This window comes from Chelonia mydas, chromosome 11 (genome assembly GCF_015237465.2).
Source record: "Chelonia mydas isolate rCheMyd1 chromosome 11, rCheMyd1.pri.v2, whole genome shotgun sequence".
NCBI lineage: Eukaryota > Metazoa > Chordata > Testudines > Cheloniidae > Chelonia > Chelonia mydas.
The window spans coordinates 32,726,539-32,740,190 of NC_051251.2; the positions used below are offsets into that span (position 1 = coordinate 32,726,539).

Sequence of the window (13,652 nt, forward strand, 5' to 3'; positions counted from 1 at the left end):
GTTCTTTAATATAGTTTCAACCAACCTATTTGCCTGGTACTGAAGTTAGGCTTACTGGCCTGAAATTGCCAGGATCGCCTCTGGAACCTTTAAAAAAAAAAAATTCGTGTCACATTAGCTATCCTCCTGTCATCTGGTACAGAAGCTGATTTTAAGTGATAGGTTAGATACCACACTTTGCAGTTCTGCAATTTCATATTTGAGTTCTTTCAGAACTCTTGGGGGAACTCCATCTGGTTCTCGTGACTTATTACACTTTAATTTATGAATTTGTTTCAAAACCTCCTCTACTGACACCTCAATGTGGGACAGTTCCTCAAATTTGTCATCTAAACAGAATGGTGCAAGTGTGGGAATCTCCCTCATGTCTTCAGATCTTGGATATCAGACATCTCATACTTGATGCAGTTAAATGCTTACCCCTGTCTCTTCATCCTACCTTGATGGGATAGGGATTTGAATCCCACTTCTAACACAAAGTTGTAATCAGGGCATTCACTGCCTGATCACCTCCTAGTATCTATGTGTGGTAATGCAGTCATTTTCTCACATCTGGCACCCCCTGAAGGCTGCCAGCTGACTTCGGCAGGTCTTCAGGGGCTTGGCCTTCCAGCCAGGTCACAAAGTCCAAATGAAGCCCTTTCTGGGGTACTAAAGAGTCCAATAACAAACAGTCTATTTGGCCTCGCTAGGGTCTTCAGCCCTGGCTTTGGGTGCTATAAATTCAACGCTTTGTTTAGGGTCCAAAACAAGGCCAGTCCTTTACTTGGAGTTTACATACTTAAACTGTGGCTATTAGGGGTACCTGGGCTCACCTACTACTCTGGGTTCCAACTATGAACAGAAGTCACGTACTACTTACTCCAATCTGTCGCTGCTATTTCCCTGGGTCTCATCCTACTGGGCCCCTTTTATCTTCAACCTTATCTCAGGCCCAGCTCCCTCAGGTTCTTCTCTACCTCCAGTCAAGAGAGGAGCAGCCTTTTTTAGTTCTCTGGTCTCAGCCAGAAACTGACCTGCTAAGGCCCTGCAGCTTCTTTGAGTTAAGGCTACTGGGCTCTGATTGGCTGCTTCCATGAGGTTTCTCTAGGCAGGCCTGGAGGACCCACCTCTGCTGTTCCTTTCTTGTCACTTGACTGCTTCCTGGGTTGGGATGTATAGGACTACAGGGCTACCTGTATGGAGCTGCAAAGGCCAGATACACCTCAGCATGCTTCCAGAAAGGCTTCAGTTTCAAGAATGAAATAATAAGCCTTATGGTAAACCATTTGGGAGGGGAAAGGATTAAATACAATAACTACATCCTGGAGTAACACATACATAAACCTTGGACTTTGTTTGTTAAGCCCATAGCTTACTTGCACTCAGATTTTAAAAAGAATTTCACTGGAACAAATGGTGTGGAAAGGCCCTGAAAACAGAAGTGGGTAAGAAAAAGAGGTGTATATGCTAGATATTGGTGGCTATGTTGCAGCACCTCTTTGCAAATCTATAGAAACCCTTCTGCATGAACTCACTGGTTTGGGCTCCACAGGGCTAGGTCTTAGTAATGACTAGCCACTCTATACAGCCGGCTCCTCAGGCAACCTGACTGAAATATCCCAAAGCTGTAAAGTTTTGATCTAGACTTGGATCTGAACTTCTCCATAGTCTGGGATGTTTGGATCCGGCTTTTGGTTGGGGCCCATTTCTAATAAAGAGCAGTATTTCATACAAGGGATGAAATCCTGGCCCTTCTGAAATCAATAGAACTGCCCAGCTAAACAAGCAAAATATATATTTAAGTAAGTTTTAACATAACTACACATCTACTCACCGCTTATATACTTCTGTTCTGCCATGTCTGTGATACTCAGCAAATCTCCTCCTTGTGTCTGACAGGCAACACGTGCCTCATTCCAAGAAAGAATAGAAAAAAGATTGAACTGATACCAAATTTGGGTGTCAGGGTTCTTCTCCCAAAAAATATCACTACCAGGCTCTGTGTGAAAATCAGTTAAAAACAACACGATGCAACAAAACAATTACAGAGAATGCTATAATATAACAATCTAGTTAATGTTGAACACAAGAGTGAAAATGCTATTGAAGCATGAGTTTGAACTAATTTTCAATGTTCCAGTGTTAAAATCACACAAGGAAATAGGATGTTATGTGAATTTTAAAAGAGACTTTCCACCTATGTAAATTAACTGTTCAGCTTTTCACAATGTTAGTGAGTACTAGGGGGAAGGTCCTCACCTGGTGTAAATTGTCATAGGTTCACTGCAGTCAGAGCTATAACAATTTGCACCAGCTCCTAGAAGCATAATGGTGAAACTAACTCACAGTGAATTTTGTAGGAACAGGGCGAACCCCCATCCCCACAGCCAGAGGGGAAAGGTAGTTCCATCTCCCCTTACCCAGTACCCAAGAGGACTCTCTGTTAAGGGATGAAAACACATTATGAACAATTAATGAAGGCAAGGCTGGTAGTACTGCTTATTAAGATTTCCTGACATTTCCCCATTATAAAACCCTGTTTTCACTTGATTATTACTTTGCTGAACTCTAACCATTTGGGCTTCAATTTTCCACCTTGTTTGTCTGTCTCAGGCAGAATTTTTTTGGGGGTAAATCTGGCCAAAATAGCTCAGCTGTTTCCGGGAGCATAGGTAGGGGAAAATATGTTGACCTACCAATCTTAAGAAATTCTGGAGACCTTTTCCTTCAAAAAGCTAATGTCCCCTTGGCTTTGGAGTGGGGATTTGAAATTTGGCAGTGGGTGGTCTTTGGTGTCATGATGTGTCTTTTGCTATCTGTGATGGGGCAGCTGCCCCACACTATCAGAAAGCGGGTTAAAAGCAGCCCTAGGGAGGCTGTGCCAGAGCCAACTAATTAGAAAGGGTCTGAGGGGAACAGCCAATCATGGCCCAGCAGGCTCATATAAGAAGGGCTGCAGGGCAGAGCAGAAGGAGTCACTCCCTGGAGCTTGAGGAGGGAGGTAGACTGGGTAGACTGGCTGCCTTGCAGGCTGAGGGCAGCAAGCACCCTGGATGTAGCAGTGCCGCAGGCTGAGGCCCTGAGGCTAGGGCAAAGAGGGTGCTTGGGCCACAGGGAAGTGGCCCAGGGAGATCCACAGAGGAGACAGAGGGGATGCAGTAAGTGGCTGCTATCTACAGGGTCCCTCCCGCCCTGCTCCTCGCCACTGGGGAAGTGGCTAAACAGTAGACTGCGCTTGCCACGGAAGGAAGTGGCTGGACAGTGAATTGCAGCTCCCTCGGAAGGGGGCAGAACCAAATGCCAAATACTGAGCCTGTTAAAGGCAGTGTGTGACCAAAAGCAGTTTAAAAGGTGTGCTGTAGTCAAAAACAGTCGAGGCCCTGTACAGAATGAATCATCATCCACCTGCATGCTGTGGAGAAAGTCTCCATAGATAGTCTGGATGGGTGGGCTGGTAGAAAGGCAAGATAGTCAGTGGAGGTTAGTGGACATCCCTTGTATTCATATTTTGGTCTAGGGATCTGGATTTGGGTCTCCGAGATAAGCATAAAGAATTATAGTAATGGCTATAATTCTTTGAAGAAACATCCATACTAATAGAATGGCAATGATCTTGCAATTCATAAAACAGCTTGCTCCTTGAACTAGTGTATGACATCAGACAAACTTTTATTACAAAACAGAAGAAAAGCAGTACCTACCAGCATTTGGGCAAAACCCCCATTTTTCATCTCGTTCATACTGACTTGTTGTGGCACACCAGTAAAATTCCCTGCTCTCTCTGGTACATTCGTAGTACCATTTGTTCTTATATTTAAATGGAAAAATACAAGGGAAACCAAGAGAATTTCCCAGCAGGGTATATGTTTCTACAATAAATAAAATAAAAAGGAATAAAATCAGGTTAGGGAAATGGAAAATCTGTATCAGTCAAATACTAGTTTCTTTTCTACTTTTTTTTTTAAACTTGATATCACGAAAATATTAAGACTACAGCTGCATACCCTACATCAGCAGAAGTTTATTTTTTAAACAATTCCATTCAACCTAAGACTTTCAGGCAATTTTTCAAAACTGTGGCCCTGATTTACTACTATAAAAATGTATATGCAAAAAGTAATTATACATACAAAATCTGCATTTGTGACTAATTGCATATAAAAATGTCCATGCAATTGCCTGATCTGCATGCACAAATCCTTTTAGATACATTTTCAAGTGCAGGGGGGCTTTGAACATCATAGCCTTATTTGTATATATTCAATGCCAAACAATTTAACCCCCAAGAATTTTATGGATTTCTACTGTTCTTGAATTTTCCCTGTTTATTCCTCTCTTCTATAGTTCCTTGACACTAGAATTTTAATAAGTGTATTTTAGCAAAGGAAAAAAAATATTTTACAGTGTGAATGGTAACAATCTGACTTTGGCGAAGAGTAACCAATGCGATTTGAATTCACGATATCTTTGGTTAATGCCTTTACGAAACAATCTAGATATTTTTCCTACTACATTTTCATTAACAAAATATAGAAAAAGTTAAGTACTTCTGAAAGCTGCAGAGAAGCTTTACCTCACTAAATAATTTATTAACTTCACAATACTGATCTTCAGTAAAGGGGAATTTTTAAAGCACCCCTTTTTTTTCTTTTGCACGAAACTAATATTTGTGAAAGGTGCTGGACTGATAGCCTGGAGATCAAAGTACTCTGTCTACACCTCAGGCACAGCATACACAGTGTTAGTTTCCCAGAGCTGATGGCAGTCTGCCTCAAAAAGGGTGGGAGAGTAGTTTATTCACTATGAATCTCGTTCAAAGCCCAACAACGTTAATGGGCAGTGTGATAAACATGGGAGATTATATTATTTTTATGAATATTATACATACCTCATTCTATTTGATTACTATCATGCTATCAGTCCTAAGTGATTTTTTGCACATCAGCAGGAACCCAAAATCAATGGCTGGAAGTAGCCAATCACCGGTATTTAAACGATATAGGTGTCAATACCTTTGAAGGTTTATCCCTATCTTGCTCTGATCAGCAGGCTGGCTTAGCAAACCCAAGATGGTGGGGGAATCCAAGTGGGGAAAAATGAAGTAAAGGGATTTAGGATGGATTAAAGCCTCAGCCCTGAACCTCAGAGGGAGACAGAAGGGGGCAGTGATTGCTGAGAAGACACCGATCCTCCTCTCCCAGATGTTGGAGCACAGGGATGAGCCAGGCCTACCTAAATCTTGAGAGAAATGCTGAGATTAAGTAAGATAATGTTTGTTTAGGCCTTTTTGTTGTTTTAAACCTTTTCTCTCTGATTGCTATGTTTCTATAGATGCATAAATACGATTTTGTTTTAATGAAGCTGTTCTAACTCACTGCATTTTTATGCTGCCTACAGCTCCCGACAGGAAGTCTATCTCAGGGGCCAAACCTAGTTGGACCTGCTGAGCAAACATGCTTTTGCAAAATGGGGTGCTGTAATCTGGAGAATCAGCCTAACAATGGAATAAATTGCAGGAGAGAAGTGCAGTTGCTGGCCCTGTCACTTGAAAAGGATCCTCATGGAGGAGGTCAAATGTACAGCTCATGCTGGAAATGTGACAGTGAAACAATTTTATCTCTGTATCTTTGTATTTTTTTTATGAATGTTAACATATTTGGATGCTTGTATGGTCTGCAAATATGGAAACCTATACTCTTTAGTTTATATGCCACACCCACCAGTTAGCCAACACCAGATCAAAATACCCCTAAACTTTAAATGTTTGAAATCTGAGCCTGGATCCTGAAATTTGCTCTGGGTCCCTCTCTTTCTAATAGGAAAACCAAAATACCAATCTCCATACCCCAATGTTTCAGGTGTTCAAAATCCAGATCTCGAGGTTGCCAGTACTCATATTGCTACACTGAATTGTGACCTCTGGTCGATTTTGTATCTTACAGACAGGAGCCTATACCTTCACTAAATTGCTCTCATTGCACTGGGGAGGTGAGGTCACTACTGCTGGGCTTGGTGGGGCAATGAGGTGGCTCTACTATTCTGTGCCTATTCTGGGTTTCTGCCCTACTCAGAACAAAGAGGCACCTGGAAACTGCAGACAGCTGCTAGTGCTTCCACATGCTCAGGAATGTTCCTGTGCTGCCTGCAGTTCCCTCTTTGGTAGCTGTGCTATAGAAGAGTGAAGCTGCAGGCTCAGGAGAGAACAGGGATTGCCACTTCCCCTGGAGGATTGAGATGGGAGGACAGCTGATGGCGCCTGAAACGTAGGAGGAATAGGAATAGGGCTGGTTGGAGGAGGGCACTGGAATCTGCTCGGGTGATGAAGGCTGCTGGAGCCTTCAGGGATTGGGGGAGAGGGAACATGTGGCAGCTTGCTTGGGCTTGCCTGGGTTAGGAAGAGGGAGCTTCTGGAGCCTGCCAGGGAGCAACGGGGTGCGACTGGAATTACCAAGAAGAGGGCAGACTACAATTTACACAGGGAAAGGAAAGAAACTGGGGAAGGGAGTGCTGAGCGCTTAGGAAAGGTGAACAGGGGGTCAGAGAAGGAGAGAATGGTGGCCAGGGGTTAAGAGAGAGATATATGGAGTCCATGTCAGGAGGAAGATAGAGAAATTCCCTCCTGACATTTGTACACACACGTTTTGTGTTTGAGGTTGACTTTTCCCTCTTGAAACATAAATGCATGCACTGAAATGGAAGGGGAGGGAGGGAATGATGGGATCTGTGAAGAATTTGAAAGTCAGCACCAGACTCAAAGTACTTTATGCTTTTTTAAAAATCAAATCTCATGATTATTTGTAGTTTGCCTGAGGATTTTTAAAATCATAGGGCTTGTAATACTGGGATCCTGATCCAACTTGTGGTGCTTTATAATACTGTATATAAAAAAACACACACCCCCACCACTAATTTAAAGACTCAGCATGATACAGGTCAGGAATGATGATGATACTAGATACAGATCAGAAATGATAATGTCTCACCTTGCTTCAGGGAAACTACAAAATTCTAATGGCAATGTGAATGGAGACTGTTTTATTTTTACCTTGAAATGGACGTTCACAAAGATCTTCATCATAGGACATGTACTGCTTCCACTCGTGATTAGTGATTCTTTTTGCCACAATGTGTTTGCCATTTTCAACTGCTAGTTTGTACTGTGATGCACCAACCAACAGCTTTCCATTACAGTTCCACCATAATGAATGCTGAGCAGAATCACATTCTAATAGGCTTAATGGTTGCTCTTCGTTACTGATGTTCAGTCCTAGACAAGTGCTTCTGCCTATGTTGAAAAGATGACGTTTCGATACCCATTTCCACAACATATATTTGGAAAGTTGATTGCAGTCTTCAAGAACAAGTCTAACTGTATCTGCTTTAATGCACAGGTTGAGATGTTCACTTTGGATAATAAACATCCCTTTGTCTGGGGAAAAAAGAAGTTTCAGTTCAAGATAATCTGCAAAAAAGCATTATACGTTACACAGGACCAGGGCCTTAGTTTTGACCATTTGAATTAAAACATGCTTAGCTTTTGCAAAGAACTTTGAAATTATTTTTCAAATTACATGTAAAATATTAAAAACAACTGGTACTCCAAAGACAAGAAAATTGTTCCAAGTTGCTGGTGGCATGAAAAAAAAAAATGCATTAAGCTCTCAGCCATCCTTCATAGCCCAATGCAAACCCCCCCACCCTTTTATTTAAGGCTAGTACTTCTGAACTCACTCTCTCTCGCTTTTGTTTTTAAGTATCCAGCATTGTGACACCTATTTTATGTTATATAAAATGTTAACTACATAGGCCGAGACTTTCAAGAGCGATCAGTAGTTTTTATGCTCAGTTGAGACATGCTCAGCGCTTTCTAAAAATCAGGACTGTTCAATACAGCTCAAGCTGGCCACCCAAATAATGAGGCACCCAAAATCATTAGTCACAAAATCTTGGCCATAGAGTATTCACAGAATCATGGAAATGTAGAAGTAGAAGGCCCCCCGAGAGGTCATCTAGTCCATCCCCCCTGAGCTGATGCAGGACCAAGTAAACCTAGACCATCCCTGATAGGTGTTTGTACAACCTGTTCTTAAAAAACCTCTAATGATGGGGATTCCAAAACCTCCCTTGGAAGCCTATTCTAACTATAACCATAGTTAAGCTCTGGAAAGATTTTCGTAAAATCTAACTTAAATCTTCTTCGTTGTAGATCAAGCCCATTATTTCTTGTCTTCCCTTCAGTGAAGATGGGCAACAAAGAACAGTTAGAGGTTCTGCAAGTTTGCAAGCCTCAACGAGAAGAGTCAAAGCGTAGGACTGGATGGAATCTTGAGAGGTCTCATGGCAGGACTAAGTATTCTCTAGACCATTCCTGAGAAGTGTTTTGTCTAACCTACTGTCATAAATATAAAGGGAAGGGTAAACCCCTTTAAAATCCCTCCTGGCCAGAGGAAAAATCCTCTCACCTGTAAAGGGTTAAGAAGCTAAAGGTAACCTCGCTGGCACCTCACCAAAATGACCAATGAGGAGACAAGATACTTTCAAAAGCTGGGAGGAGGGAGAGAAACAAAGGGTCTGTGTCCGTCTATATGCTGTTTTTGCCGGGGATAGACCAGGAATGGAGTCTTAGAACTTTTAGTAAGTAATCTAGCTAGGTATGTGTTAGATTATGATTTCTTTAAATGGCCGAGAAAAGACTTGTGCTGAATAGAATGACTATTTCTGTCTGTGTGTCTTTTTTGTAACTTAAGGTTTTGCCTAGAGGGATTCTCTATGTTTTGAATCTAATTACCCTGTAAGGTATCTACAATCCTGATTTTACAGAGGTGATTCCTTTACTTCTACTTACTTCTATTTCTATTAAAAGTCTTCTTGTAAGAAAACTGAATGCTTTTTTATTGTTCTCAGATCCCAGGGTTTGGGTCTGTGGTCACCTATGCAAATTAGTGAGGATTTTTACCAAACCTTTCCCAGGAAGTGGGGTGCAAGGGTTGGGAAGATTTTGGGGGGAAAGACGTGTCCAAACTACGTTTCCCAGTAAACCCAGTTAGAGTTTGGTGGTGGCAGTGGATATTCCAAGGACAAAGGATAAAATTAATTTGTACCTTGGGGAAGTTTTAACCTAAGCTGGTAAAAGTAAGCTTAGGAGGTTTTCATGCAGGTCCCCACATCTGTACCCTAGAGTTCAGAGTGGGGGAGGAACCTTGACACCTACTCTTAAAAATCTCCAGTGATGGAGATTCCACAACCTCCCTAGGGCAATTTATTTCAGGGCTGACAGGAAACCCTGACAGGAAGTTTTTCCTAACGTCCAACCTAAACTGCCCTTGTTTCAATTTAAGCCCATTGTTTCTTATCCTATCCTCAGAGGTTAAGGAGAACAATTTTTCTCCCTCATCCTTGTAACAGTTTTCAAGTACATAAAAGGTTATGTCCCCTCTCCAAGGGTGGCAGAGCCTTCCCAAAAGTAGGGGGGACAGGGGCCCCCACCCCTCCTCTTCCCCCCAAGGCCTTGTCCCTGGCCAAGCTGGAAGCTGGAGCAGGGTCAGGAAGCCTGGGCCCCTCCACTTGACGGGCCCCCCCAAGAGCATCCCCACCCATGTCCTTGCCCCCCAGATCCCCTACCCAGGGCAGGTGGAGGGTCTACAGCTCCTCAAAGATGCCCACACGGCTCTTACCCCAACCTGGCTCCGGCTGGGCGGGGCCTCAGAGCCACAGCTCAGCCATGGTAGAGCCGCCTGGGCAGTTGTGGGGAGCTGTGAAACCCCCATTTGCCCTGGGCAGGGGGCCAGGGAGTGGGGACACAGGCCGGAGCTGCTCTGGGGCCCCCCCGCCCCCCTGGACAGTTAGAGGGTCCGTGGCTCCTCACAGCTACCCTGGGCTCTGCTTCCAGCAGGGGCAGGGCCTCGGGACCATGAGAAAAGTGAATGGGCCAGGCGCATCCACTTTCAAAAAGTGGGAGAGCCATAGTCCCTTGCCCTCCCCCCCACCAGTGCCTCTACCCCCTAGGTCTTCTCTTTTCTCGACTAAACAAACCCAATTTTTTCAATCTTCCCTCAGAGGTCATGTTTTCTAGACTTTTAATCATTTTTGTTGCTCTTCTCTGGACTTTCTCCAATTTATCCACATCTTTTCCTGAAATGTGGCATCCAGAACTGGACATAAGACTCCAGTTGAGGCTTCATCAGTGCAGAGTAAAGTACAAGTGTAATGCCGACATACCCGGTCGTTGGTATGCAGAATTGAACCGGGGACCTCTGGAGCTTAGTGCATGAGCCTCTACCACATGAGCTAAAGGCCAACTGGCTGTTAGCTAAGGCTGTAGCGCAGACTCATTTTCTCTCTCTCTCTAAGTAGTCTTGGTGCCACTAGATGGGACAGAACATCACACCCAACAGGTGTGTGGGTTACACAATAATTACTTATATCTTGCTTACAACACTCCTGCTAATACGTCCCAGAATGATGTTTGCCTGTTGTGCAACAGTTACACTCTTAACTCATTTAGTTTGTGATCCACTATGACCCCCAGATCCCTTTCTGCAGTACTCCTTCCTAGGCAGTCGTTTCCCATTTTGTAAGTGTGCAACTGATTGTTCTGTCCTAAGTGAAGTAGGTACTTTGCATTTGTCCTTATTGAATTTCATCCTATTTACTTCAGACCATTTCTCCAGTTTGTCCAGATCATTTTGAATTTTAATCCTATCCTCCAAAGAACTTGCAACCCCTCCCAGCTTAGTATCATCTGCAAACTTTATAAGTGTACTCTCTATGCCATTATCTAAATTATTGATGAAGATATTGAACAGAACTGGACCCAGAACCGATCCCTGTGGGACCCCACTTGATATGCCCTTCAAAAGTAAATGTCAAACACTGTAGAATTGCTGACTTTTCTCCATCCAATTCAGGGAGATGGGCAAGCCTAGTACAGGAAACACATACTGTGGATAAAGCAATATGCATAGGTCATCATTCTATACAAAAAAAAAAAAAAAAGTCAGATTGCCAGGGGTAAAAGGCCAACAGCTGATCAGCACTCTCAGTTCCTGTTTACTATGTTCAACGCTGCTACAGGGCGCCTTCACTTCCTACAAAAGGCAGTGGGAAACTTCTCATCCTGCTAATGAGAGAGTTTTACTCCCCTCAGAAGCAGCAGATGCGAGAGTCGTAGGGAGTTGCTCGGAATCGGGAGAACTTCACTGTCCTCTGACAAGACATTGGGAAGGAGAGCAATGGTGAAAACCTGATGGGAAGCCTACAGTCTGTTGTCCCAGGATAAAAGGAAAAAAGGCAGCCATTGAGGTGGGAGAAGGGATCTTTGTTTTCTCACCAAGGTCCATCTTCACTGCAGAATTAACCAGGGCTCTTACTTGGGAGTTGTCCCTAACCCCAATCCTGTCCACACACAAAAGACTTTTATCTCAGTGTGATGGTACTTTCATACTGCTGGCCTATCCTGGACGTGTAGGCTAAAGCCAGCATGTGAGGCTTTCACTCAGGCTGGTAACACTCTTACTCTGCAGTGAGGACACAGGCTAGATCACTTAGTTCTCTACTCCCTCCCACAATTCCCCCATGTGCCCAGAAAGCCAGATGAGTTCTCCCACAATTCACTGGGAAAGAATCATACAGCAGCTCAGTTTACCGCAGCACAGAGTACCATGGGATTTGCCACCCAAAGTCCTAGTGCCGCACACCAGTCAGGTTCTGTAGTGTGGCTGCTTGCATCTCAGGTAGGTTCACCCTGGTGTGAACACCCAAACATTTAACTCTGCAGCGAAGACATGTCCAAAGGCAGAGAAGAGAAGCAGGGGAAGCTATCAGAAGGGTGAACAGATGTGCATTCCCCTCCCCAAAAGCAGAGGAAAGAAGAGCAGACCTTCATCCCTCTGCCTTCTGGCAGGTGGGAGCACTTAGCATGGAAGAATCCTTATGCTTCTCCCCAAACTTATAATTGCTGGGGTGGGGAAAGGAACATCTTCACTCCCCTCCCTAAAGTTCAGTACAGAGCCCTGAGGAGAGTGGGCTTCCCTTAGAGGAATTGGGACAGCACCACTATCGTCCCCCAAGACACAGTATAGAGGACATGGGGGAAGCTGGAACCACCGTGAAACTTTTCTCCAGAACAGGAAGGAAGAAGCAGAGAGGACTCACTAGAAGAGGCGAAGGGTCTGTTTTGAAAAATGGAAAGTATTTCCCAGTGTAACCTGGTGATTATGTTCGCTTCCCAAATGAAAGCCAGAATCCCATGCTGCTGCCAAAGAGCTACACATGTAAACATGCTGTCAATGTGAACACATCCCCCAAACAGGCTGAGTGCAGTCTACAACTTCAGGACAGAACAGGAGGAAAACAAAAAGGAAAAGGAAAACTGCAGGACAGGAGGAGGAAAAGGAAAAAGCAACAACATTAAGCCCAGGGCTGTTCAAAGCAGCTGCCCTTCGCACTAGTTGCTCAACATGGCTCATTGCTTCACTTACTCAAAAAGTAGGGCACTTGGTCCTGACTCAAAGCTGCATCGTCTTCAGCCAAACTGTAGCAAACTAGCAGCACGGAACAAACCAGGAGTTGGGTCTGCACACACAGCATTTCTGCAGAGTAACAGCTCCTGGCAAACACTTTCCCATGGACTCAATCGATGGAAGAATACCACACTTTTCAGGGAGAGGGCGATCCTGGATATGCAGCTGTTCCCCAGACCAGCACAGCCACTCCTCCTCCTCCTCCTGGATTGATGAGGGGGGCGGGACATGCAACCCCCCACCTCCACTAACAGCAACTGCTTTCTGAACAAGGGGGAGGGACATGTCCCACCAGCCCCTGCCTGAGGAAGGGAAATGCAGCAACCCCACCCTGTGAATTTGTTTCTGCCCAGAGGAGGGACATGCAGCACCGACTCCCTCCAACCCTGGCTTGGCAAGTGAGATGCAACTTCCCCAATCTCACCCACTCTGCCCTGCAGCCCAAGGGAGGAAATGTCAGGGACCTTCCGAACCTCCACGTCACTGCCACATGCAGCCCGAGGGAGAGGAAGTGAAGTGCCCGCACGCGTCTCTCCTGGCCCCCAAAAATCCCCAGTGAAGTACAGGCAGCTCCCCTGCTCACCCCACCCTTCCCGTTGGTCTGAGGAAGGAGAAGTGCGATGCAGTTTTCCCCAAGGCAGCTTTATCTTCATTCCCCCACCCCCACTCCAGATTCAGAGCAAACTTGTTGGGACTTGGGTGACGTTCTGGGGGCCTCTCTCTGGGGAGCTGACAGGGAAAGAGGTCTCTGTTTAAGGAAAGAGGGACATGCTAAACAGAAGGGGGAGGATAAAAGTCTAAATTGAACTGTTAGCTGGTATAAAGTTAACAGCTGGTACTAGTACACTTCTAATCTAATGGTATTAATACATTTCTAATTAAGAGGTCAGAACAATGTTTTTAATGCTAGAAAGCAAATTCAGACTAGATAGATATTAGCATGAAATGGTGTGCAGAGCACTACACAAGACTGCATCTGTGACTGGGGGTTAGCCAGCAGTGGGCTCAAACTGACTACAGAGCAAAGTCTGACGTGGGCTCCCTGACTGGCGAATGGCTCAAATGACACAACTCAGACATGCCAAATTAGAAGACATGGATTTAGTCTGCCCTGTACCCCATTGCAAGTATCCTGAAAAAGAGCTGGAA

The 13,652-nt window shown here is 44.5% G+C and overlaps 1 protein-coding gene across 1 annotated transcript in view; it reads right to left on the minus strand.

Moving 5' to 3' along the window:
- PLA2R1 (phospholipase A2 receptor 1) overlaps positions 1-13,282 on the minus strand; it is a 72,334-nt gene extending 59,052 nt beyond the window's left edge. Inside the window, exons 1-4 of the mRNA XM_007056656.4 lie at positions 12,462-13,282; positions 7,028-7,411; positions 3,684-3,851; positions 1,817-1,981 (exon numbers count right to left, since the gene is read on the minus strand). Coding sequence (XP_007056718.3) covers positions 1,817-1,981; positions 3,684-3,851; positions 7,028-7,411; positions 12,462-12,570 — 826 coding nt within the window. The 5' untranslated portion in view covers positions 12,571-13,282. The remainder of the gene's footprint in view (positions 1-1,816; positions 1,982-3,683; positions 3,852-7,027; positions 7,412-12,461) is intronic.
- Between the last annotated feature and the right edge of the window lie 370 nt (positions 13,283-13,652).